At 43.5% G+C, this 27,172-nt stretch overlaps 1 protein-coding gene across 1 annotated transcript in view; it reads right to left on the reverse strand.

Annotated features, from left to right (window-relative positions):
• Window positions 1–1,467: 1,467 nt before the first annotated feature.
• Window positions 1,468–27,172, reverse strand: part of myo1g (myosin IG) — a 50,557-nt gene continuing 24,852 nt past the window's right edge. The window contains exons 19-22 of the mRNA XM_083925018.1: window positions 21,673–21,777; window positions 20,968–21,081; window positions 14,576–14,733; window positions 1,468–1,996 (exon numbers count right to left, since the gene is read on the reverse strand). Coding sequence (XP_083781144.1) covers window positions 1,834–1,996; window positions 14,576–14,733; window positions 20,968–21,081; window positions 21,673–21,777 — 540 coding nt within the window. The 3' untranslated portion in view covers window positions 1,468–1,833. The remainder of the gene's footprint in view (window positions 1,997–14,575; window positions 14,734–20,967; window positions 21,082–21,672; window positions 21,778–27,172) is intronic.

Below are 27,172 nucleotides of genomic sequence, written 5' to 3' on the forward strand. Positions count from 1 at the left end.
CTCTAACAGGTCACTGTGGAGAGAGATAAGATGAAAACTGGCAGCGGACGACAGGATTAAGCTCTCAGACTGAACTGTTAACTGAGATATTCAGTCCAAACTGAAATATCCACCATTAGAAAAGATATCTTGTTGGCACTTCAGTCAATATTTAAAGCTCCACAGCTACATAGTAGTGGACGTTACGCTGCTGTGATAACCAGGCTTGTATTAGCTCCTAAAGCGAGCCCATGACCTATGGATTCATCACAATCAGTGGTTACCGGAGCCCAAAATGGCGCCTATTCAGTTCAATGAGAATTCATCCTTGGCTAAGTCTTGTCTCCCTTGGTAACTTATGCCAAGTCAAGCTTTCGCAACCTGCATGTCAATATATATACAATATCATTGAGCGTTATCCATCCATCATCTTCAACCGCTTGTTCCTACCAGGGGGGGCAACAGGCTGGAGCAGATCCCAGCTGACATCGGGTGTGAGGTGTGGTACACCCTTGACAGGTTGCCAGTCTATCAGAGGACCCATAGAGACGAACAGAGACAGACAACCATTCACACTCACTTTCACACCTACGGGTATTTAGAGTCATCAATTAACCTAACACCTGCACGTCTTTGGATCATGGGAGGAAGCCAGAGAACCCACGCAGACACGGGGACACGGGAGAGAACCTGCAAACTCCACACAGAAGGGCCCCAGCCTGGATTCGAACCAGGAACCCTCTTGCGGAGGCAACAGTGCTAACAACCGCACCACCGTGCTCCGAAAGCTTGACAGACTTCCCGTGCCTAATTACGGTTGCTAACGTATGAGCAAAGGGTCAATGGCTCAACTGGTGCATCAATCCCCCCCCAAAAAAGTTGTCCATGGATGGGAGCACAGCTGAAATTGTATCCATGGTATTGAGGCTGAAATCTCACACAGATGTCTCAAAATGTGGGCAATAAACCCAAATCTAACTGCAGGAGAAACATCACAATAAATAAAAAGAAAGGTTTGTTTTTTGATAGTTGTAGTAACACTTTAAACATTTCAGACATCCTGTTTGCCTGCACTGAACATCTTACGTCCGAGTTTCTTTATCAACCAGCTGATCTGATCCAGAAGACACCAAAGGGACGAGACAGGAAGCAGCTCATCCGTCTTTGCTGCTGTTCAGAGGACAGTCCGGACTAAACGTTACTCCCTGCAGGGTGAAGGCGTGCAACAGACAACTGAGACTGTGAACTCAATGTATTTGTGCAGGAACTCCTCTCCATCAGTGAAAACCGAGAGACTCCTGACTTCTTTCACTCATATTTTCATGTCTTTGGTTTTCCTTCAAACATTTGAATCCGTCTCATGTTGTCTGTTCATTGGGCAAAGCATTATGGAGGAATGAACACACAGGCAGACCTCGCTAAATCGTCAATAATTTATTTGTTTCCCATTTGGTTTTAACTTCTCACATCACAGTCTTTTTTGGCAACAGCACGAAACAAGGCACAAAAATACTTCTTTTCATTAAAATTCAACTCAATGTATAAAAATATATCTGGAATGTTTCCTCTCGATTGTTTTTATGCATTGTGATGTACAATTTGTCTTTCAAAAAGTGCATTTACTTCCTTTTTTGTTCCATCTTGTCTTTAAAAACATAAAAACATTCATAACAGCAAAAGCAAAGGCAGTATCGTACGTGCGTGTAGGGTGTCCTGAGTCTCTACAGCGAAGTAATAATCTCCTAATTTCTCTAATTGTCCGGTAAACAAAGTCCTCCTGCAGCTCAGGATTAAGAAAGCAGACTGCGCTCTGGTCCTGAGGTCGAGCCGTTGGTGTTCTGGTCGGACGGACTGTTAGTTAGCGGGGACGAACAGGATGAAACCGTCTCGGCTCTTCTTGAAGTCTGCGTGGGTCTGGCCCGGTTTGGTTTCTACGGTGACGCTCTTTGGTTTCCCCCGCATGTGAAGCTGCACGGCTGAAGGGCACACCTTCACAGGAAAGTGGACTTTTCTTATACTGAAAGAGAAAAAGACAAACACACGAGAGGTTAAATGTCCCGTCTGACAGAGAAGATGAAGACAGCCCAACATTTTTTGTATTATTATACACAACCTCCTGATCCTAAACCAACACTAGGGTCCCATTCACTTCAATTTGTGATAAAATATCTCATGCATGTAAACGAGATCAATGCACTAATGGATGACTTGGATTGCAGGACTTCAAAATAGTGTCGTAGATTCAAACTTCTGAACCCTGAATCAGCTCCTCATGGAGGCGAAGACATTTGTCTCATTTCACAATCAGAAGATATTTGTTCCTCACAAACATCCCCGCAGCCGTTTAACTAGTCAATAGTTTGTTGTTGATCACTTTGAGCGTCCCACAGGATGTAATTGATAGACCACAGTCACATCCAGAGTGCAGGGGCTTTGGCGTCACACACCTCCGACCCCTCTGCTGACAGCTGGGACGAGGAAGCGTGGCTCTCCTCGCTCGACAGGCCGCCTGCTGCACAGTCAGCTGAAGATGATCCACTGTGAAGTCGCTGCTTCCTCTCGGCCCTCAGGGGGACAAGGGGGGGGCCCTGCAGCCTCCGCCCGGCCACGGCGATCCCACTTCTCCGCCAAACATAAGCTGGCCCGGGCACATTCTCAGGGCGCTGCAGTGTGCATTCAAACGGCCTTGAACTGGATCCACCGACGTCACGGCCGGAGGCCCGGGAGACTGCAATGGTAGATATTCCCACTTCTTCTCCACTTGTGAATGTTTGTGAACACACTTTGTTTGAATCCAACATGAAGGCATGAAAAAGCAGATGCAGAACAATATTTGCCGACCAGCTATTTGTGGACGGCTTTGAATGTTGATAATGTGACTGATGAGCAGAGCTGACTCATGCTTATACGCCACCCTGGCAACTGCCTGCGTCCTTTGGCAAGAATATTTCAGTGTCTTATTCTCCCCGGACCGACTGGTGCTCTTCAAAGAGACACTGGCTGAAAATCAGACGAGGTACCACTTTTGAAGGGGGAACTTAATTTAATCAGATTACATAATGTTTTAGCTGTTACGCAATAGTGCTGGCAGTCTGGTTTAGTACAGAAGATACACACAGACAGGTGAGAGCTAAGACCGACTCAATGCATACTGCAGGAATGAGTGCGAAACCCAGATATGAGTGAGTGTCTTTGCACTTCTGTTTCCCTCATCTTCAAGTCAATGGGTTTTTTTAACGTTTTTTTGGTTTTATTGCCTGAAATAACGTCTGTGGTTAAAACAAGCTCAAGAGAATTTCACATTTTGTTCTATGAAATAAAATAAATCAGTGAATAGCCCACTCGTGAAGATTTTACGTGTCTTAAAAAAGGTTGGTAACAATGAAACAACAAACGTCTTTATGATTTTGATGAAATTAACATTTACCTGCATGCTTACAGTCATTTAACTAAGCTAGGCCAAACATCTCAGGGAGCTTTCCTTGAACTGAAAGAGGTGAAACTGATGCAAAAAAGCACCAGGACACAGACTCTCCCTTCACTTCCACGCAGCAGGAGGGAGGCAAGAGCCGAGAACACTGACAATCTCACTGTCTGTCATTGTCTGAGCTGCTGCTGGACGCTTTGAATTTGTGCACCAGTCAGAATCGATACATGCACTCGCATCCGTGTCTGATAAACCGTGTCAGCCCGTGAGCGTGACGTTGATGATGAACCTGCATGTTCTTTTCAAATGATTAAACACTAGTTTGTGTGGGAAACTGATGTATTTAAAACAACAGTCTCTTTAAGATGCCACACTAAGTAAGTCACAACAGGTGTGGCCTTGCTCTCTCTTTTTTCCTCTTGGCCCCTCGTCAGCCTTGAACCCCGTCTCGCCGAACCCCCTAAAACCAGCTGTCCTGTGACAAGCCCCGACACACAGAAACCCACTGACCTCCACAGTGTTTTGATTTTGTGTGTGATACTAATCTCATCCTACCAGCTTCCACAAGTGAAACCCAACACCAGCAGAGTGTGGAAGCAAGGACTGACATCCAGTGGAGGCCCAGATTGTGCACAATTAAATACAGCCAGCTGTCACTTTTCATGTGACGGCTTCTGTTCAAACACAGATTGCCGAAATATAACAGTCATTATTGTTTAAAAGGAAAGTTATGTTTAATCACTGCAACGTTTATGCTTTATTTAAGACTCTCCCTGCTTCAAACGCTTAAAACTCTCTCTCAGTAATTGTGCACACTCAGAGACAAAGGTGTAAATCCTATGGCGTTGTTGCTGCTAAACCTCTCACCCCTCTAACTAACTGGACACGATGTGAACGAGCAGTAGGGGAATATCAGATTGTTTCAGCATTCCCCAACCAAGATGTCCTAACCTGCTCCATGCGTCCAACCATGACCACGATCGCTCCCTAAGAAAGGCCTACCTGAAGGAAGTAGAGGACCTGACCCACTGGACAACATCCCACTCATGAACATCAGCAAGACTACGCAGATTAGAGTGGACCTCGAAAAGAAGCAGGGAAGGAGCCACATCCCCCAAAACATCAACGGGTCCTCGGTGGACAGCTTCAAGCACCTTGGTGTCCACATCAGCGAGTGAGAAAGAGATTGGAAATGCAAAGCAAAGACCGTTTTACCTTAGAAGGCAGAGGAAATTTCAAGTGTCCTCTCAAATACTGAGGAATTTCAACCTGCAGCATAGAGAGCGCCTGACGGGGAACATCACAGCCTGTTACGGAAACAGAGTTCGGCTGAACATACAACAGACGGTGCTCTACTCTGCGTGGTTCATATCTACGGCAGGTGCTGCAAGAATACGGATACGAGAGTTTACTGAGCTTTAGATGTGCTGATAGGCTGATTCTGTTACTGAACCGGGCTAGCTGTTTCGAGTCTTTATGCTAAGCTAAGCTAACTGGCTGCTAACTGTGGCTGTTCATTTTAAAATGTCATCCCTTCATCATGTGATCCTGTTAGACATTTGTGTGAAATGTCATCATATTAGTGAAGGAATTAAAATTAGAAGTTATGGTCCAAAATGTGTTTTGTGAGGTCGCGCTGACCTTTGACCTCCTCATCCTCTATTTCACATGGATTTGTGCCAAATTTGAAGAAAATCCCTCCAGGATTCATTAAAAAAAACGCTAAAAAAAGGATTACAAGAGGAAGCCGTCTCGCCTCACCTGTAGCTCATCCGTCAGAGCCCTTCCCCTCCCTCCCACATCCCCCCCTTTTCTTCCATCCCACTCGACACACACTCATCAACACAAGCCGGCAATTTCCCCTTTGCAAATCTTAATTAGCTCTCCCCCAGCTGCCTGGCAACCATCTCTGGGGCAACAAGAGCATCTGCGGCAGCGGGGGCAACACGGGCTAAGGTCACAGACCGACACGGGGTCCGCTTTGGCGTCACAGTGTTCATCATCCAATATAATTACCATCACCGTCATCAGAAACAGTGGGCCGATCTAAACCAGCTGCCCCCTGCGTCTTGATTCTCCTCAGGGGGCATTCTGGGAAGAAAAATGAGTCATACTGTAACAACAGCCGAGCTAATGCATGAAGAGTGATTTCTATAACCGGTGCAAATGTGCTCCAAGATGCAACACTGTCGTCTTATTCACACACATGGCTTGAATCATAAAGTGTGATGCACTGGCTTCAATGCTTCCCTCAGCGCTGATTAATTCTCAAGACCACCGACACGTTTCTGAGATAAGGGCAAATCAGTTTAACGGTGAGGGAGCTCGCAGAGGGAGAGCCGAGCGTCGTCTCGAAACGACCGATGGCTATCAGGGGTTTTCATGCAGCATGTTGTTAGTGACGGTTTTTGAACTCATCACGTCCGTCCAAACATCAGCGGAGTGACAACAGCAGAAGACACGTGCCTCTTCAGATAGAAACTAATTATTGCAGCGTGGTGCTCGACACTACAGTGGCACTGTTGTGAAGGACGGCAACGTTGCTGATCCATTTGTTGCACTCCGAGGTGGATTTAAAGGCGACATGTGTGCGCCGTAGTGAATCCACAAAGAGAGCCTTTTTGATGCTGGTGCAGTTTTGAGGTCAGCCGCCGACTCTGTGAGTGCGCCCAGGAGGCTTTGAGACGCTCAAATAGAAAGTCTGTGAGATTTAAACAACCGAGGCACCAGTGTGGATGTCTTTATACTATCTGCTCCTCCACAGCCGACAGCCTTTGAGTGTGACAATGAGCTCATCAGGAAAATACTGTTAAATCCTTCCTCTACTTCATTTCTCCATCTACGGGTCCTTTTCATCATGCAAAGTTATGCGTCCCAGTGTCCTCTCTCCTCCTGTGACTCATAAACCGTTCATGGAGGATCTTACAATCCCTCAAATGCACCTTTAGGAGACAAAGAGTGAGGCCTGTAGAGCTTAGGGGAGAGAAAACACAGGGTTATTCTACGCAGTCTTTATTTGACATAAATGCATCGGTCAAGGAAGAAGATGTTACATTTTCACTATTTTTTCAGGTGACAACTATTAACCGAGAACTCCGGTAGAGTCGCTAACAGCCGGACGTGGCTAACACTGGTTAGCTTGGGGCAGTACGGGAATCAGAATCAGATTCAGAAATACTTTAATAATCCCAGGGGAAAATGTTTTCATTTATTTCATTTCATATACAAGTAAAAACAGAAATATAACATGAACAATATACTGTATATAACTATATATATATATATATATGTAAAATATCAAATTTAAGGCATTAAAACAGCTTTTTTTGTAGAGTCCTTACACATAAAACAAAGCACCAATGGGCTCCTTCCTTTTGGATTGACCTTGGTAATTGATTGAATGGACTTTACTATGAGAGGAGCTGGTACAGGGGCCAGTAGGTAAAAACAAAACACTCATAAACTCTGGTTTGCTAACTACATGTTTGGTGCTTATGTGTAGGGACTCTTCTCATGCTGCTGCAGAGGTTTGCTGTTATTTTCAGCAGCATTAGTGGTTAAAAAAGACGTTTTAATACCTTCACCGTACTGCCCCGAGCTAATCACTGTTAGCCACGTCCGGCTGTTAGCGACTCTCCGGATCTCTCCGTTAATAGTTGTTACGCGGAAAAAAATTGCAATGTATGTAAGTGCCGAAAAAGACCATGGGATGATTTTACGCCGGAATTACACTTTAAGTGTTTTTTTAACCATCTGTGTTGAGGATGGAATTAAATACAATACTGAATATTGTACTGTACTGAAGGTCACATGGTTTTCCTGCACTGTCACTTATATATCCACAGGCAGTGAGGATGTAGGACTACAGTATGCACTTGTGCATGAAGATAAATAGAGCAATAAAAGTTCAATTAGACCGTGCAGTGTTGCATATTTGACTGGGTCAAATGGGTCATGCGATAATAAAAGGACTTTTGTGCCCACCTTAGTAACTGCAAGGGTCCATTTCTTCATTTTAAGAAAGTGTCGTGATGTATACGGCCCAGATGAACATTTGTCGCTCTTCCTACACCAACACAAAGTGCTGCACACTCGCTGCTAAATCGCTTCCTCAGGAACAATCTGTCAAATGCCTTGAGCGAACTAAGGTTGTCAAAATACTTTTCAACACCACATATTTCAAAACGATGCAACGCCACCATTTAAGAGTATTGAAAGTACTGTTACCTTGGTAGAGATAATCAGGACCAAAATACTCTTTGTACCAAGTTTGATGGTCCGTGTGGTGCAGGAGGAGCGTGTCTACAAAGTCGGCCTTGAGTTAGTTTAATCATGAACGACCTTGAACGTTTTGGCCTCACAGAGGAGGCGGCATTCACAGCGAAGGACGGTTGACTACGGTCTGAAGCGAGAGAGAACGAAAACCCCACAAAATGTCAAATTTAAAAATCGTCTGCAGTGGATTTATACAACAGTTCATTGCAGTTTGAGCGCAGGTCAGATAAACACTGCGCCAGTAATATCAGGATGGTCAGAGAAGAGTTATTGTGTTTTTATTATTATCTCAGTCATTTTCACAGCATTAGCTTGATCCGACGTTACAATATTTACTTCATTATTCAGAATCATGTGGTAAAAATATAAAACTTTGAGTTAAATGGTCTTTTAGTTTCACTAATTCAGGATTAAAAAAAATATTATTATTATAATTATAGGCAATAAATTGCGAATCTTACTATCTTAATATGAGCATTTGGTCACAACAAGAAAGACGGACACAGAAAAACACTGCAACTGAATGTGGTGCCGGTTGTAGATACTGGACTCTAATAAGCTTGAATGTCATGGAAAAGTGTGTGTTGGGATAAAAACATATTTGCATTTTTCACACACGTGCTGACGGCACAGACGGCTGTAATCAACAGATTCAGGCTGAATTAGTGAAGCACATGAACGGCCAGCTGTATGACGGCTGAGGAGGAAATAGGTCAATGTTTATTTTCACTATTTACATCCACCCGGGTTAATAGCTGTAACCATAGCAACTGTCAGTGGTAGAGGGGGTAAAAGTACTAATACCTCTGTTACAAGTAAAAGTCCTGCGTCCAAAATGTTCTTTTTATACAGTCTATGGTCTCACCGCATATGCACCCTGTGTATTTTGGACGCTAGTTGTCCCACCACTGGTTCCCCTCCATATGATCAACTCTGCAGGACTACTGGTCCTGAGGCGTCTATGAAACCAGAACTAGAACCAGATGAGAAGCTGTGGAGCGAGAAAACGAGGGACGGGAAGTGAGCGGGGGGGGGGGGGGGGGCGGGGCGAGCTGACCGAGGAGAGCTCAGAGCAGGAGCTGCCTCTCCTGTTGCTGCGGCCGAGAGACAAACACATTGAGGACAGCTACGGAGGGAGGAAAACAGAGGGGAGGCAGGGTAACAGAGGAGGCTATTTCAGGCCTTGGATGACGCCTTTCTCGACCTAAAAAGTGAATTTAGAATAGAGACGGCCTTCACTAACCGACAAACGAGGTCAAACAAGGTCAACAAGTCCTTGGACTTCAGTAACAGGTCACTGTGTGTTGTTAAAGCCGCATCACAAGACCACTCACATATGCTTTGAGGTTAATGAAATCATGTTTTTTTTTTTTCTTGCCTCCTCCCCGCGAAGGGAGGGGGTGACCCAGAAGGCTGCTATTAATGCAACACCGTGCCGGGTCTTTCCATATTCATAAGTGAAAGTGCTGATTTAGAAAATGCAGGAGAGGCAGAGAGACGCCGGGAGAGGACGAGAGTAAATGAAAATAAATAAAAGGCAGAGGAGGGGAGTAGCTGTGTCGCCCACAAGCTAATGAAGATGTTTTATAAAATGTTAGCACAGATTTAATTGGTTGGTTTCGTTCAAACACCCTCGAGGGCAGAATGATTCATCAAACGTGTTTGAATGTTTTACAGGAAGAAAAAAAGAGGAATTTTGATATCTAAAATTGGGGCATCACTTTTAATCTATTGAGTGAACATGGAGAAAACATTTGTGAAATGAACCATCTGACCCACTGCGTGCCCTGTTATGAAGCTAGGATACTCTTGTTGTCTCCACTAACGTAACGCGAGGAAGCGTGTGTTCGACACCACTGATGGCAGAATTGTAAATAGAGTTGTTTGTCGACTTTATTAGCTTCTGTAATGCAGCTGAGGCAACACAAATAAACACAACAACATAAATTCTACAGTATATGTTAGGGTTAGCGGGCGACACGGTGGGGTGGTGGTTAGCATTGTCCCCTCACAGAAAGCAATAATCCCGACTGGGGCCCTTCTGTGTGGAGTTTGCATGTTCTCCCCGTGTCTGCATGGCTTTTCTCCGGTTTGCTCCTACAGTCCAAAGACGTGCAGGTGTTCGGTTCATCCATGACTCTAAATTGTAGGTGTGAATGGTTGTCTGTCTCTGTTTGTCTCTATGTGTCCTGTGATAGACTGACTTCCTGTCCAGGGTGGACCCCGCCTCACGCCCAATGTCAGCTGGGATCGGCTCCAGCCCCCCGCGACCCCGACAGGGACAAGCGGTTGAAGATGAATGAATGAATGTTAGGGTTAGGCTCTGTGGGTTGCATTCAAGTGAAGTACATGTTTGTTTTAAGTTGTTGAAACTAATAAAATACTGAAATGTGCCATTTTTGAAATATACATTTGACTTGGACAAGAAATTACAAAATAATTCATTTAAGGACAGGGGATGAGAATATATATGATGAGAGTATAAAGAATATAAACTTCAACATGAATTCAATAGGTGTGTTCCATATATATATATATATATATATATATAAATATATATATATATTTTAAGTACCGCATTAGAAAAGCTGAATGGAAGTGGCAACATTAGTTTGTCTACTTCTCTGGACAACATGAAAAATACTCGCGGACATGAAAATCTCTCTCCATTTTCTCTTGTAGGTGCCCGTTTAGATGGTGAAGGCGACTTGTTTTGTTTCCGGTTAGCTCTTCTTCTTCTACTCTGTTTACTGGTGTCTTACAGCCATGCACAGCCTACAGCGCCAACTTCTGCTGAAGCTACGCTGTAATAGAGTTTATTCACTCTAAACAAGCTGATGATGGAAAAACAACAAATTTGAAATTTCTTTTTATGCAAAATTTCTCAAGACTGCTTAAAATTCGCTTGACAATTGAATGGAAACACGTTGGTTCTGTTCTGTCGGATAACCTTCTCTGGCTGTGATCACTAAGATCATAAAATCCCCAAATTGCCTTTTAAGTAAAGAATCCTCCTCAATCTTTTAAGGCTGGGGCAGATCATACCCTAAATCTGCTTTTACCCCACTCATACTCCCCCAGCTGTCCCAGCAGATGGTCCACGAGTCCAACCCCCCTCCAAAACACACACACATACTCACACACAGGGTAAACACACACATACCACCACACACACACACACACACACACACACACACGCCTCATTCATGCCGACGGCTCAGACCCAGGTGACAGGAAGAGAAAGCAGCAGAGAGGATGAGGTTACGTACAGGAAAGAGGAGAGAGGGGAGGAATGAGCTCCGCCGAGGGAACCAGAGACGGATGTGACACGACAGAAAACCAGACAGCCCGTCTTCGCTCGTCCTCGCCGTCAACACAGAAGAGCTTTGAAGTCAGATTTTACCTTGTGCTTCTAACGCTGCCTTCCCTGACCCAATTTTGTACAACTCACTGTGCCATCACACGCTCACTCGCTCACAGAGCCACGCTCTCTCGTTTGACTCCCAGAGACAAGAAAAAAAAACACCCAACACAATCGCTCCATTGACTGTTTCCTCCCCTGACCAATCTCCAAACCTCAGAAACTAAAAATGACGTGCGCGTGACTCTTAAAGTCTTGGGTCTCATTTCCTGACAGAAGGAAGCTCAAGAGGAGTGGTGTGTTTGTGTGTTGTCATCCTCCTCCTCCCCTCCTCCTCTCCCTCGCACATGCTCGCACACTTACACAGCTCGCCCCTGACATTGTCTCATGAGTAGAGGTCGCAACCTCGTCCATTCACCGCAGATGGTGGCACAAAGACAAGCGGAGAGCTGAAACTGACTCCCGATGGTCGACTTTCCTCTAAGACGCCCGCCACACCCCGACCAGAGCCACGCAGCTGCTGCAGGGACCCCGGTGCTGCAGATACCCCCCTTCACCCCCCCCCCCCCCCCCCCAAAAAAAAAAAACCCAGACCAAAAGTCTTACACTCGTAAAACCCACAAAAGCCTCACCGGGACATCTGAACACACACACAGAAAGACTTATACAAGTGGGAACACCCCTGTGAGGCCGTCGTCTGCACCCTGAGCTGCAGAAACAAAGTCAGTGACTGAACATAAGAAGTAACGAGACGCTGATGTGAGCGAGCTGACGATGTTTCATCTCTACATGACACCAGAAATCATCATGAAAACATCAAACTGCTGAGTTTAAATAAGGCTCACTGAAATATAAAAGGACCTATTAAAAACTCTCACTGATGTAAATGCGTTGGACTAAATGTTAAAAACGCTTCTTTGTACAACACGGTTTTGTGCGTCTTGTCGACTGTTTTTGAATATGTTCATCGACCAAATCTGCAGTAAACACTCCACCTCCGCATCACACCAACATGAACCTTTCGCCGCCATTGTTTTAAGTGTCTGCGCATGGTCCGTCCTTTTTTTTTCTATGTCCGAACAGGCGCACATAAAATGACGTCAGAACCGCCGTAGGCCTCATGCTCGTGCTCGTACACGTGCGCACGCTCATGCTTGTACATGCAAACAAAAGCCTACCTCTCCCAAACGGGCCGTGGCCGGCAAGCGTGCCGCTCCTAGGAGCACACTGGTCAAACAAACTAGACTTTAGCCATGAAACGTGCTTGGGCACGGTGCGAATGGACAGTGTGAGTGCGCCCTAAGTTTTTGGTGTTTTGGGAAAATAGTTAAATGTTTATCACGGACGGTTCCTTTGACATCAACAATCTGTTTACTTGGATTATTCTCCAAGGACTCCATCAGAACAACGAAGCAATTGAAAATAATGGACTTTGGATTTCTCCATGAAAGGAGAGTGAGTGCAGGATATTGGTAAAATGTAGAATGACCATCAGTGGCATTATGGAAGAAGGAGTTGGTGACTTGTCTTGGACTGGAGAGATTGACATACATGGTTAGAGGTAAACAGGAGGAGTTTGCTGGTATTTGGGAATAATTTATGTCTTTCCTGAACAATCAAACGGATAACACTGACTGAATAAGAGCTTATGGAATGATCCGGCCTTTTATTTTATTTTTGTCTTATTTCATTTTATTTTATTTACTTTGTCCCATCTTATTCTTCTTTATTTATTTTACTCCAATAGTTTTATGTCTGTTGTCACTGTCCATTGAGTGGCTGTTCGAGGGGGTATAAATGAAAATGTTTGTACATTCAACATAAAGTTTGACATGCACATAAATATTGTTTAAAAACCCCAATGAAAATAGAAGTTAGCTGCATTACCAAAACCTAAGTATATCAGTGTGTATCATACAAACTATAAAGCGGTCAAAGTCTTTGCTGGATGTTGAGAATAAGCGCGGTGAGACGAGCTCCACTGTGTGTTGGTTTGTATCTTTGCGTCACTCATCATGGTCCTGGCAGGGTTTGGAGGATTAATAGTTTGGGAGACAAATGACTGCAGACTGGGTGCTGTCTCAGCGGGCCGTACTTACAACAACACACCCACACACACACACACACACACACACACACACACACTAACACACACACACACTAACACACACACACGCACACACACACACACACTACAATCAAAACAGTCTGCTGTGTGTGGAAACTTGCGGGTTGTGCCATTCAAATGAAGCCTGGCAGGGATGAATGTGGGTGGATGTGAATCAGGTTTATAAACAGCGAGGACAAATCAGGGCTCCGAGTGATGAATGTGATAAACGTCAGCGTGACTGATTCATTTCACAGCAGTTATTCAGAGCGGGGCGCAGACACCGACAACTATGGCAGTGATAAATGCCAAGAGTGTGATTTGCGTAATTGTTATGCCGCATTAATGGACTTCGATTTAGTCGGGGTCTTTGACCAGTGACTCTGGGTCTGATGATGGTTCTTCGTGTCACACTCGGACTGGAAAAGGCTGCATGATTTCTCTCCAAACGATTCATTTCACCATGAAAACATCAAACTGCTGACTGTAAATAAGGCTCATATTTTCACTGAAATATAAAGGGACTTATTAAAAACCCTCATTGATGTAAATGCGGTGGACTAAACGTTAAAAACGCCTCTTTGTACAACACGAAACAAGTCAACAGCAACACAAAAATACAAGTTATTGCCTCGAATATGACCATTACAATGTTTGGAAGGATTTTTCACAGGTGTTATACACTGACCTGATAATCCCTGACATTTTCATACAAATTCATTTCCAGTGTGAATATCAGTCAGTCAGCCTTAATTCAAGTCTTTCAATAAACTAAAAGTAGCAATGCAACATTCACGCACACACAAGTCCTGCATTCAGAAACTGTTTTTCCTTCTTCGTGCTATAAAAAAAGGGGCTTTGTGTAACACTGATATAACGAAATAACTAATTGATTAATGGAGAAAATAATCATCAGTTCAATCAACAATGAGAATAATAAAACTTCACCGTATCTCCCCTAACATCCCTGATGCTTGTGTTAAACCTTTCATCCTCTCTGATGAAAGTTTTACACATTTTCTGTTTCCATATAATAAAAAAAAAGCATAAGCCAATGGCGACGGAGCTGTAATTCAAGACGCTAGCCCGGCCGTTGGGAGCAGTCTGGGGTTCAGTACTTTGCTGAGGGTCACGTCCACACTGCAGCTGATGGATGACTCTCTGTCAACAGTTGTTTCCTCTGAAGGCGTCAAATTGTGGAGATTGAGCTTTTAGAGAGACTGGACTTGGATTTTAACCCCAGTATTCAGCGTTGCCGTCTGAGAGACGTCTTTATGAACAAATATCCTGAATAAAAGTGAGAGATGTCCCTGAAACTATCGCAGCATCTCCGGCTTTTCCAAAGGCCGCAGTGCAAACACAGCAGGGAGATAGAGTTAGCGAGGTTTGCCTGATGAGGAAACAGTGTGTTGTTGTGTGAACCGACCGTGTGAAGTGGTCAACCAACGCTCCCACCAGCTCTCCCACTCGATCCTGGTTGGTGCACAGCTCCCCTCGCTGGAGACACAGCAGGACGTCGTCCTGGGTGGTCGTGTGTAGCGCCACCATCTGGTCGACCCCGCTGGTCACGCTCAGCCCTGTGAACTGTGGAGAGGAAGAAAGTCAGACCCCGACACACAACACAGGCTCTGACTGAGTGTGCGGCCAAAGTGAAGGATGGAAGTGGAGTCACAGTTTAAGGATCCCTCCAGACATGGACCAACACATACAGATGTCTGCTTGGAATAATAATGATGACTTTTATAACACAAGAAAAAGGTATATTATGCACATTAATATCCTTTAAAAGGCATCTACTCCTTCTACCTGTACTTTACTGTAACCTAGTTCAGTAGGAAATGCTGCTACACTTTTAACACTGTTATCACTTATCACTCCTTATCACTTATTTAGTTTCTACTTATTTTATTTCAGTATGCTGCTAAACTGCACGCTGCGTATTGTTGTGTATTGTATTTATCTACGTTTAACCACCATGTCTGTTGCACTCTGTCACACTTAGAGTTATTGTTTGATTTTTTATTTTAGCTTTATTTTGATTTGATTATGTTAGCTTATTGTTACTCTGACCCTTTCCCATCTTTGTATTGAAACTGTTGCACAATAATTTCCCTCAGGATAAATAAAGCTTCTTGAATCTTGAATCTACCTCATTAAAAAGATCAGAACCTATGAATTTGCAAATTTTGCTGATCTCTAAAATGTTCCTTACTTCACTATAAAGTCCAGCCTCAGTGTTTGTGCACTGGCAGCATCAAGTTTCTACATCACACTTGTTTGAGTTGAACGTTGGACCAGAATTGACTTCCAGAGTAGTCGTGATGTAACAAATCATCCGCGTAGAGTCGCATCTTCAAACTGTGTTTTCAATGAGCACGGAGAAACTTTCCACTTTTAGCAGACACATAAGAAAACATCCTTCTTCTTCTGCACATACGTCATTCTGCACAGAGAAGCTCAAACATCACAAGAAGAAAAACTGATTTTTGAGTGGAGCTGGGACTTTAACATCCGACCGTCTTCATGCAGGTGAAGGTAACCTACAGAAAGTTTAACAGAGGATCTAACACCTTCATTCATCTACAGCAAAAAGCATCGCTACAATACAGAGAAAGGGAAAGTTTCTTATATATTTTTGGGTTACTGAAGTGTTAATCCATGAGACGTTTATTTTATGCATTTCTTGACATTTTCCTTTTTGTGTTGTTCCAGCGCTGAAGATGAGTGTCACCACAGTCACTGACGGTTTTAGTTTTCTACTGTTTAAATCTTCTGTTTGTCTCGTTGTTTATTCGTCCGTCGCGTCTCTTTCTGCTCACGCTGACGACCCTGTCGCTCTTCTTTTTATCAAAAATAATATTTTCTTGCTGCTCCAAATCACACCTGTACAACAGCTAATGTCCCTTTAATGTCACTACAAACTAATAAACTATCAAATATAAAAGCCTTGTTACACATTACACTATCCAACAGTATTATAATGTTGTTAAAATGAGCTCCAGGTTCAATAATAAAATGCTGCTTACACATTAGTGCATCAGCAGCAATTATACAGTAATGTGCAACAATATAACATCACATGTAGTGTGCATCAGTGTGCATTTCACTAATAATACTAAAAGCTGCAAAGATTGATCGATTAATCAATTAGCTTTAAAACGGCCATCTGCCAAAGTGCACATTAGATTGACGAGCCCATGATAATCCATTAATCGGTTTGAGTCATTTTTTAGGATAAAAGCTTCTTAAATTTGAATATTTTCTGGTTTCTTTCCTCCTCTGTATGAGTAAACTGAATAAACTTCAGCTTTGGGAAACAGTGATCGACATTTTTCACCATTTTCTGACTTTTTATGGACCAAACTACTTATCAATTAATCAAGAAAATAATTGTCACAGTGGAAATAATAATAAGTTGCAGTCCTATTTAATACTTCTGTGCTTTTACTGTTAATTCTGAATGCAAGTTCAAATGTTGCATCTCTACCTTTGGCTCAGTAAGAGAGACTTGACTGAGGACAGGCACTGCAGCACTGGAAATTCATTTGTATAAAAATGTCCGGGATTATCACGTCAACGTATAATACCTGTGAATTTAATACAGCACAGTATATCCTGGATCAAAAATCACGCCATGAATGAAGTCAGCGGATTATTTCTGCTCAGAGTGTGTAGGGTGAGAGGAAATCTGCCTGTGGTGCACGTGTGGTGGAGGTGCAGCGAGGCGAAAGTCATGAGGTGTGACCCAGATGGATTAATGTACAGATTTACTGCCACCAGCGAAGGAAGGAGGTATTCACATATTTGACTCTTACTGGTGGAAAAGACGCAAAGAGAAAAGCACTCTTTGTGCAGAAAAGTCTTTCTGAATCACATGTATCATTTTATTGGATGAGAATTATTGATGCATTAATGTGTTTGTCACTTTAATGATGAGGCTGGTAAAAGAGGAGCTCATCTTTTTAATGACTTTATATACTCCTGGTAGCTTAAAGTTGTACTCTGTAAGATTTCCATCGATTAAATTGCCTTTTAAGTTTCTACAAAGAGGGAGTTAAAACAATGGTGTAGATCAGGGCTGCCCAACCCTGCTCCTGGAGGGCCACTGTCCTGCATGTTTTAGGTTTCTCTCTGCTCCATTACACCTGAATCTAATGATGTGCTCGTTATCAAGCAGCTGAAGCTCGTCACAGGTTTGAACATCGTTAGACTCAGGTGTGTTAGAGCAGGAGAAACCTAAAACATGCAGGACAGTGGCTCTCCAGGAGCAGGGTTGGGCAGCCCTGGTGTAGATCATGTGATGCACTAATGAAAGCACTTGTTGCCTTTTTACTGCATATTCAAATCTGTGTGTCTGTGGAGACATTTCCTCCCAGATTTGAGGGAGAAAACAGAAGATATTGAGGTGCATCACAGATTTCAGGGAGTGGATTAAGCCTCTCACGGCCGAACACACACACACACATGGAGGTTAATCCAGCAGGGACAACTGTGTGTCCCGACAACGTCAAGGCCAGTTTCTGGTGCAACCTGTCCCTCCTGTGTTAAGTATTATACTTTAATACAACATAATGAGAATAACCTCAAGGACAAAGTGTGTGAAATCTGTTTGTACACGAGGCCATGTGACTTAATCAACACAAAACATGAGAGCTGCAATTAATGAGCGTTTTTATTATCGATGCACTTTTTTGTGTCAGTGAATAGTTTAGTTTAGGCGAACAAAATGTCAGAAAATAGCACCAAAACAAAGCCAATTACAGTTTCTCAGTGCACCGAGACGTCTTCACGTTGCTCATTTTGTCAAACCAACAGCCAAAAACCCATGGAAGCATGAATTAGCAATAATGTTTTTGACTAATTTGATCAATAATACTAACTAAATATTGACCGATAGCACTGACAGTCACTGAGTTCAGTTGCTTTGCATGACTTTTAAATGTGACAAGTTTCAGATTATGTATGGTGCGACCGATACAGGAGAAACGCAGATAAAACATCAATGATTCTGTCACGTTGTTGCATCAGTTCGTAACCTCAGCGACCTCACAGCCCTCCGTCAGTGCTGACGGTCAAACCTGACGAGTTCGTAGCAAAGCGTCTGGTGTGAGGGCAGAGCTGCACTGCTTCTTCTCTATTCTCTGTGTTTCTGACCTGGATAAAACTCATATCCTTCACTGTGAGCAGCAGAGCTTAATGGCATCAGCTATCTTTAGCTGCTCTGCTGCTGTATAATGATGGTTTTTAACCCTCTGGCATGTCTCTCTCTCTCTCTCTCTCTCTCTCTCTTTCTCTCTCTCTCTCTCTGAAACCACTGCTGGACGTCCAGCTGTGCTGACTCACCGCATGTTATGTGGGTGTTGAGTAAATTCACATTGCACATACAGTAGAAAATGGATCTATGCCACCTGATCAGTCAATGACGGATTCTAAGACCCAAATGTCATAATTTAAATGTGAATCTGACATCTAATAAAGGTAACAATATATAATATAATATATATAATATAATATTGGTGTACAGTTCCCGTGAGAAGTTCATATAATATCCCCCAAAAAACCCCACTTCCTAAGAAATTTGTCAAAGAAATAACAATATAACTAATCTTTTATCTAAAGTATAGTAAACATAATGCAAAACATAATTCTATATCTGCTAAATGGACTTTTTCATGCCTTTATTTGATAGGACAGCCTTGAGGAGTGACAGGAAACGGGACAGAGAAGGGGGGAGACTAGCAGCGAAGGCAGCAGGTAGGAACTGAACCAGGCCACAGCGTCAAGGACTTCCAGCCTCTGTACATGTGGCACCAGCTTCAACCACTGAGCCACCAGGAGCCCCATGATGCCGACTTTTTGTCCGGGACATGAAGCTTCAGTCTCTTTTAGCACGACAGCAGGGTCAAAAGCATCTGCCTGCCTTGATGTAAGGTCTGTCACCATTATTGGAAACTGCGTCAAGAACAGAGAGCTTACTCATGGGGTTTTCACGAATGCCTTCTACTTTTTGTTAAACCATTAAATCAAGGTGTGCAGTATATACAGTATGTCCTTGCACTGTTTCATTCAGGAACACATCAAACCAAGGGAGAAAAGCCTGGTCTCAAAGCTATTTCAAGGCACCTTGAAGCATCAAGTTAAATAAAGCTGTCTTCACTTTTAGCCTGCCGTCCTTCAGAGCTGACGGCCCTGTGAGATCCTTGATCCAGTTTCTCAGGTCGGGCCTGTGGAATGAGGTTTTTTCCCCAGAAGGCAGAAAAAACTTAAAGCTTAAATAAACAACCAAACAACTCGGCCTGCACCTAAATTATTTTCATTATCTATTAATCTGCAGATTATTTTAAATGTTTTTGTCTATAAAATGTCAGAAAACAGTTCGAAAACATCTGCCCTAGTTTTTCAAAGTCCGAGTTGATGTCTTTAAATGTCTTGTTTTGTCCGAAACACAAAGATATTCAGTGTAATATGATGTAAAACAGAGACAAGCAGGGAATCTCCATATTTGAGAGGCTGAAAAAGCATTTTCTGATTACTTTTTTGACTTTTTATGCCTTCTTTCTTTTTTAAGTACAGTAGAAGATTGACAGGATGACATGAACTGCCACTGCAAGGAGGACTCTGCCCCATGACAAGCTACTTTAACGATTAATCGATTATCCAAATAGTTGCCGATTAATTTCCTGTCGACGGACTAACTGACTAATCGTTGCAACTCCCAACAACGTTAACAAACACTGACCCACCAACACACCATCTCCAATCTTGACTCTCCAAAACAGATCACACGCCCCCTTTGAGTCAGAAGGAGACGGTGTTCTCGCGCTTACTGATGGATGGCAGTGATGGTGTGTGTGTGTGTGTGTGTGTGTGTGTGTGTGTCTGTGTGTGTGTGTGTGTGTGTGTGTGTGTGTGTGTGTGTGTGTGTGTGTGTGTGTGTTGTGAGGTCAGCTGGGATAAAGTACAAGGTGTCTGACCCACATTCCTGTTAGCTCTTAGGAAGTGGGGCAGCTACTTGGTGCTGTACAGTCAGTGTCCTTGTTTATGTTTTTTAAGGTCAATTATTTAACTGTGTATTTCAGGGTTACGGTGAAAATTAAGAGGAATGCTATACATGGAGTTAAAGACTACATGTCATTAATAGAAAGCTCAATATGGGTTACAAATTGGAGACAAGGTCCAGGAACTATGAAACCAACTAACTAACTATGTTCCCTTTGTGCATTCCTGATCGCATCTGAAGAACCGTGAAGATTAGGCAAATTAAACACACCAATGATTAAAACATGGCGGCAGCTCTTACACATGAACAGAACACAGAGTGATCTGGCTCTTTGCATTTACGATCCAAGATGGCGCTGACGATGACCCCTCATGTGTTGGTGCACGGAAACTATGTAGTCAGTATGATGTTGAACATAACTTTCAGATGACAAGGGGGAACTTTGATAAATATTTAAATCTCAGGAAAATCTGAGAATGTTGAGGTTAACAGGTCTGATTTTCCTGGACATTTTACGTTTTGCACGACTGGAAAATCGGTAAAATATTTCCAAATTTTCCCGGTTTTCCAGGACGCCTGGGAACCCTGAATGAACATAATGAACTTGCGATCTCTGAAGCCGCCAGGGACCGTGCTCCAAAGTGACTCCATGCTTTCGCTGCTTTGCTAGTTGAGGATCTAATGTTGACGTTGCTCATAGTGATGAAGGAGAATGTCCCTGATTCAACAGTACGGGTTTTATACTTTACGTGTTTTTAGATGAAGGTTGTGCATCTGTGCATGAAGAGTGTGCGTGCATCTCTCGTGTGAGTACTTACAGAGTCTAAGGGAATCCTCTTCAAAACCTTGAACTGTTTCTTGGGCTCTAATTTGTAGACACTCTTGTCTGTGACGAGCAGGCCTCGGTCTGTGCTTTTGTTGAATCTATTCACCTGAGAGAGCGGCGGAGGGAAGGAGAGAAGAGAGCTTCACGTTTGTACATTGTCATTATTTTCTGTTGAGAGCAACTTGTAGGATCTTTATCAGTACGCTCAGGTTTTTCCTCACGGAGAAACAAAACAAAACAAAATAACAGATAAGAAGACGAAGGCTCTGGTGGGTTTGTCAGTGTTGGAGGTTGTTTCATTTCACTTCATCAAAGCGTGCAAATCTTCAAATATACTTTGGCTAAAGCTGCACTGAATTAAGCAGAAGCCCTCTCTTTACAATCGTTGATCAGGAAAACATGGCCATTATAATCCACGGGGAGATGATAAGAGAGGTGAAATAATAAGTATAGGAGTGAATGCACAGTTCAATCCCTTGCATGATCTATCCTCTTTTATCTCTGTATTTCTGGGAGGGTTGTACTCAACGCCGGAACATAAAAATCTTGAAAGACGAGCCGTCACAACAGAGAGAAAGTGTGAGGGGGTGGAAAACAGCGAGCGGGAAAAACATCCCAGAGCTAAAAAGAAGCAACAAAAGACATAAACTCCTTGTTCAAAACAGACATTTTTAACTGTTTTACCCGTGTAATGTACCTTTCTACAGAAGCCAGAGAAGAGGACCTGACTGTACTCGTCTTTGTTCCTCAGCTCCTTGGAGACACGCATGAAGCCGGAGCTGGTCTGAGGGGAGTCCCGCACCTGCACATATGAAAGACCCCGTGTTATTACCAAAAAAGCCACCAGCCACAGTATACTGGTATAGGAATGCATCTCGTCGTTAAAACTCTTGGTGACCTCTCTCAGCCTCTTTCAAGCCTTTTTATCGCTTTAATTCCATAAGCAGCAGATCAAAGCTCGTGGCCTCAGGCGGCTGTTACCAGACACGGTGTTTGACATGCTGTTGGAGAGGGAGCGCAGCGGCTGATACTGGAGCTAAACCGCCTGATGAGAAATACAGTTGGGGGCTTCTAATCTAAAACCGTGCCACGGTCTCTCTCCTATAGAGTGGAGCCTTCACAATAATGTCTTACGTTTAAGGGATTCTGCTAAGAACTGGTCATAAAACATAATTCCACTGGAAATATTTTTTTAACGATGCATTGATACTAATGTAGGACCTCATGAGGAAGTGCTGTTTAAGGAGTTTTTGTGTCTGGTTGTCTGCTCAGCGTCGCAGGAAGACAGCGGTAGATAAGACATTTGTATACTTGTTTCGATAGGAGATAAGGTGTGGTTTACAACCTCAAACTCCTAGGGTAATAAAAAAAACAGAACTCCAAAAGAAGGACCCCCAGTGCTGCACTGTCCTGTATTCTCTTTGTTAGGCAGTCAAATAAATGTTTATAACCTTACGTCGTTGTGGGAGTCTTCCGTTCTGTGCAGAAAGTGCTGGTCACTGATAAAGGCTGTGGTACGAATTAACGCGTTCAAGACGAGACTGATAAAATTTAAACCATCAATTACATTAAATAACTAACAGGTATTAAACCTTCACCAAAGTTTAATAAATATACCGTCTTATTTTGGTGTGGTGCCCTTACTTCCAGGTAAAATGAATCCTAAATTTTAACGAGTCGTGTTAATTCATAATTAATTCATCGACTAATATATTTTAGCCATAATAGAAGTAGGCTCACTCTCCTACACTAAACAAACCAAAGAATGTGAGGAGATATGTGCCAATTTGGGGTTTTCCTGTTACAAGATGATGCTGACCCCAGCTCTAGAGAAGGACTCGACTGGCCTGCACGCAGCCCCGTCCTCTAGGATGGACTGGAACAAGCCACAGTCAGTGGCCGACGCCATGAATGCTCTTTTGCCTGAACAGGACCAAACCTCTGCAGCCAGTTCCCGAACTCTTTTGGGAAAGTCTTCAGAGGAGAGCGGAGGTTGTTAAAGACGAATGTTAGTGGTTTTGTAACTTGATGTTTAACAATTACAGTCTGTGTCATGGATGTGTTACAGTTAGGGATGCACTGATTGTGTTGTTGTTGTTATTTATTCCCCCTTTTGTGCCAAGGAAACATCTTGATAGAAAATAACTGAATTCAGAAACATTTAGGAAACAACTTTCACATGAAAAAAATATTATTTCTGGAAAAAATAACTGCCTCAAAAGTATTGTTAACATTCAGCCAGCACAAATTTGACGCGGCACAGCGCATCGGCCACTGCCATCGGTGAACGTCATTGTATTTGCCGATGCAGATAGACAGATAACAGTCAACAAGATGAATACTGGCGATGTCTGGACGATAAATCGGTGCATCCATTGTCACAATAATACGCGCCAGCTTCAAGCGTTTAGTGTGACTAGAGAGGTGATTCTGCATCTCTCCAGAGCTCCTCGGGGACATTCGGAAAGAGTTGTATGCACAGAGTCTCCGATCATTGTTTGTGACCTTCCCTTCGTCTCCTCCTAATATGTCACAGACGTATCAGACGTAAGAAGCTGAAGGTGATCGCTGACTCCTCTCACCCTCCCTCTTTAAACCCCTCCAGTGTCCGGTGTAGGACATCTCGCCTCAGGAATAGCTCACCTCATGAGACTGTTCGATACTTGAACTGTGACGCATCAGCACTTGTAACGGCAGCACAAAGCAACAAGTACTTTCAAACGAATGCAGCTGCACTTTATCATATTATGTCATTTTATGTATGTTTGAATGTATTAATGTGTGTGGTTTGTTTTTAAGAGTTGCTCTGAAGTAAATTCGTATAAGCTTCATTAACATGGCAATTAAAACCTAAATAAATATTGAAACCTATGGTCACCTATGGTCATGGAAGCTGGGTCATGACCGAAAGAACGTGGTCGCGGGTACAAGCGGCCGAAATGGGTTTTCTCAGGAGGGGGGCTGGAGTCTCCCTTAGAGAGAGGGGGAGAAGTTCAGCATCCGTGAGGAACTCAGAGTAGAGCTGCTGCTCCTTTGCGTTGAAAGGAGCCAGTTGAGGTGGTTCAGGATCATCTACTAAGGATGAACCCTGGGCGCCTCCCTAGGGAGGTGTTCCAGGCACGTCCAGCTGGGAGGAGGCCTCAGGAAGACCCAGGACCAGGTGGAGAGATTAGATCTCCACACTGGCCTGGGAACGCCTCAGGATCCCCCAGTTAGAGCTGGTTAATGTGGCCCGCGAAAAAGGGAAGTTTGGGGTCCCCTGCTAAAGCTGCTGCCCCCGCGACCCGACCCCGGATAAGCGGATGAAGATGAGATGAGATTGAAACTTGTAGTTGTAAAGTGCTTTTAAAGATAGCCCTGTTCATGAAAGTTGCTTTTTTAGCACATTACATTAGACTTAGCTGACGCTTTTATCCGAAGCGCATTACAACAACAGGTGCATTCAACCATGAAGACACCACCCAAAAAAAGGACAAGATTCATGCAAGTACATAAAAGTCACCAAATAAGCAAAAGGCTACATTTTAGAAACGATACACATAAGCCGAAGGTTTGGCATCCTTACTTCTGTGGGTGCATAGAGCATGCAAGCAAGGCTCCACGCTCACACACTTTATTTGTTTAGCCAAAACAAATAAATAAATATATCAAATTGTATTAGAATTGATCCGTTTCTCATGACACGAAGAGTCTGAAAGATGCAGTCGCTGCCTTTCTAATGATTGTTTATGGGGAAATTGATGTAAATGGATAATTGAAAAGGTTGCATGTGATGGAGAGTCTCCCCCAGTGTAGCTGCAAGACTATTTGCCCACTGAACCTCAGCATCAGGGTCTTTTTTGTCATTTATTTTAAGTTACAGTTACAGTGAAACAGCTAGTTTGGACACTCGGACGTAGGCGACATCCCTGCTTTGATTCCTGAGATGAGCTTGAATTCAAAACAATGAAGTGAACTCAAAATCTTGTTATCTTGTTGAGGGTTTCTGAGAATACGCGACACACACACACACTCATTCGTCTAACTTTCCTTTTTCCCACATCAGCCACATACAGGTCACGATTCTGGCTGACTGCATGCCGAATTACATTCACTTATCTTTAGGTCTTTGTGGAATTAACAACAAGCTTGTGAAAGCGGAGCCCTGAAGGAGGGCAGCGAGTCACGGGCCGCCTGACAAACGAGGGAGCGCAGTGACTCAGTCATGCTCATGCCCCCTGGGGGCGTTTTTCAAGCCTCCGGCCACCAAACGAGCTCAGATTAGCCGTTAAATGAGCTAACTGTGAGATTCATTAAAGAAGGGCTGTGTTTACGGGCTCCATCCTCCTTTAGTCATGCTGTGAGGCTCGTCGTCACATGCACCATATACAGTACGTTCACAGCAGCAGATGTTTTTCTGTCATCCGATACGCTGCTGCTCATTCAAGTCTCGTTAACTGTGATGAATCAAATTAGAAGAATCGACCGGTGGGGTGAAATGAATCTAACGGACGTCCCAGTTGTTCTCATAAAAACGGAAGAATCGCTTTGTTGTGTCCCACTGAACCGTTTACAGTAGACGAGGAGGAAACACACAACTTCTGTTGATTAGATGTGAGAGTAAACACATTAAAAATAGAAGTGTTTGCACTGCACAGTGGATTTATTATTTCTCTTTTTGCCCTAGCTTCAAAGCAAAACAAATTTCCCACAACAGTTAGAAGAAACCCTGGACTGCTTACAAAAAACCCTCTGATTTACCGCATTAAAGGGTCATTCCGCCGTACCAAGACAGTTTTGTTTGTTGATCACTTGTTAACAGTGAAATCCTGGCCAGTCGCTAACAGCCAGATATGGCAAAAAGAAGAAGAAGAAGAAAAAGAAGAAGAAGAAGAAGAAATCCGCAAGGGAATTTTTTTTTTTTTCACTCTATTATTATTATTATACAGATTAAACACACACACACACACACACACACACACAGACACACAGACACACAGACAGGCCAGAAATACACACACATGCACAAACAGGACCTATATACAAGCAATTAATGGAGAGCTGTCAGAGCGAGGGGGCTGTCAATGGATCGGCGCCACGAGCAGTTGGGGGTTCGGTGCCTTGCTCAACAGCACCTTGGCAGTGCCCAGGAGATGAACTGGCACCAGTCCAGACCAGTACTTGTGGCTGTTCGTCTCCTGGGCACTGCCGAGATGCTGTTGAGCAAGGCACCGAACCCCCAACTGCTCAGGGCGCTGGTCACTGGCAGCCCCCTCGCTCTAACATCTCTCCTTAATTGCATGTATAGGTCCTGTTTGTGCATGTGTGTGTATTTCGGGCCTGTGTGTGTAACATGATTAATAATAAGAGTGAAAAAATTCAATTTCCCCGTTGCGGGATAAATAAAGTAATTCTCCTTCTTCTTCTTCACACAGGGACTCGAACCGGCAACCCTACACTAATATTGCTCAAAACAACACCAAACCTCTGCAGTAGCATGAGAAGAGTCCCTACACCTCAAACGAAGCAACAACAACGTAGTTAATGAACCCGGAGTTTATTAAAAAAGACTGTTTTACAAAGCTACAAGCTTTATTAAGAGGCAGTCCATACAAGGTGATTACCGAAAGCACTGGAATTCAATTCAGTACTTTCCTCCTTGAACTGAGCTCCAGTGTATTTGGTAACTACTAACTAGGTGGTTGGTGCTTTGTTTTCTGTGTAGGGACCCTCATCATGCTACTGCAGAGGTTTGCTGTTATTTTGAGCAATATTAGTGGTTAAAAAAGGCTGTTTTGGATGTTTCACTGCTCCGCCCCAAGCTAATCACTGTTAGCCACGTCTGGCTGTTAGCGACAGGATTTCTCTGTTAAAAGGTGATCAACAAAAAAAACTCAATGGCTTATTTGATGTATATTCATGCCGACCATGGAACACAAGTCGTCAGAATTACATTTTAATAACCTTAAAAATACTAGTTAAAGGTGGAGTCTGTGCTCCTGAAGAAAGATTGTTTGATATTTGAATTGAACGCCCAAACCTGCTCTCGTGGCTTTTTACCCTTAAAGTTTTGACCGTATCTCACGGCCTTCTTCATCAAAGAGGACTTGCCCAGACATCCTCAAATGACTTCAGTATGAACCAGTGGTCACGTGACGACATGTGGTCGTTTATCGAGGAGGTCGTAAATCCTGTCCCTGTCTTAGGTCACGTGACTG

Source organism: Echiichthys vipera (genome assembly GCF_963691815.1).
Source record: "Echiichthys vipera genome assembly, chromosome: 13".
Lineage (NCBI taxonomy): Eukaryota > Metazoa > Chordata > Actinopteri > Perciformes > Trachinidae > Echiichthys > Echiichthys vipera.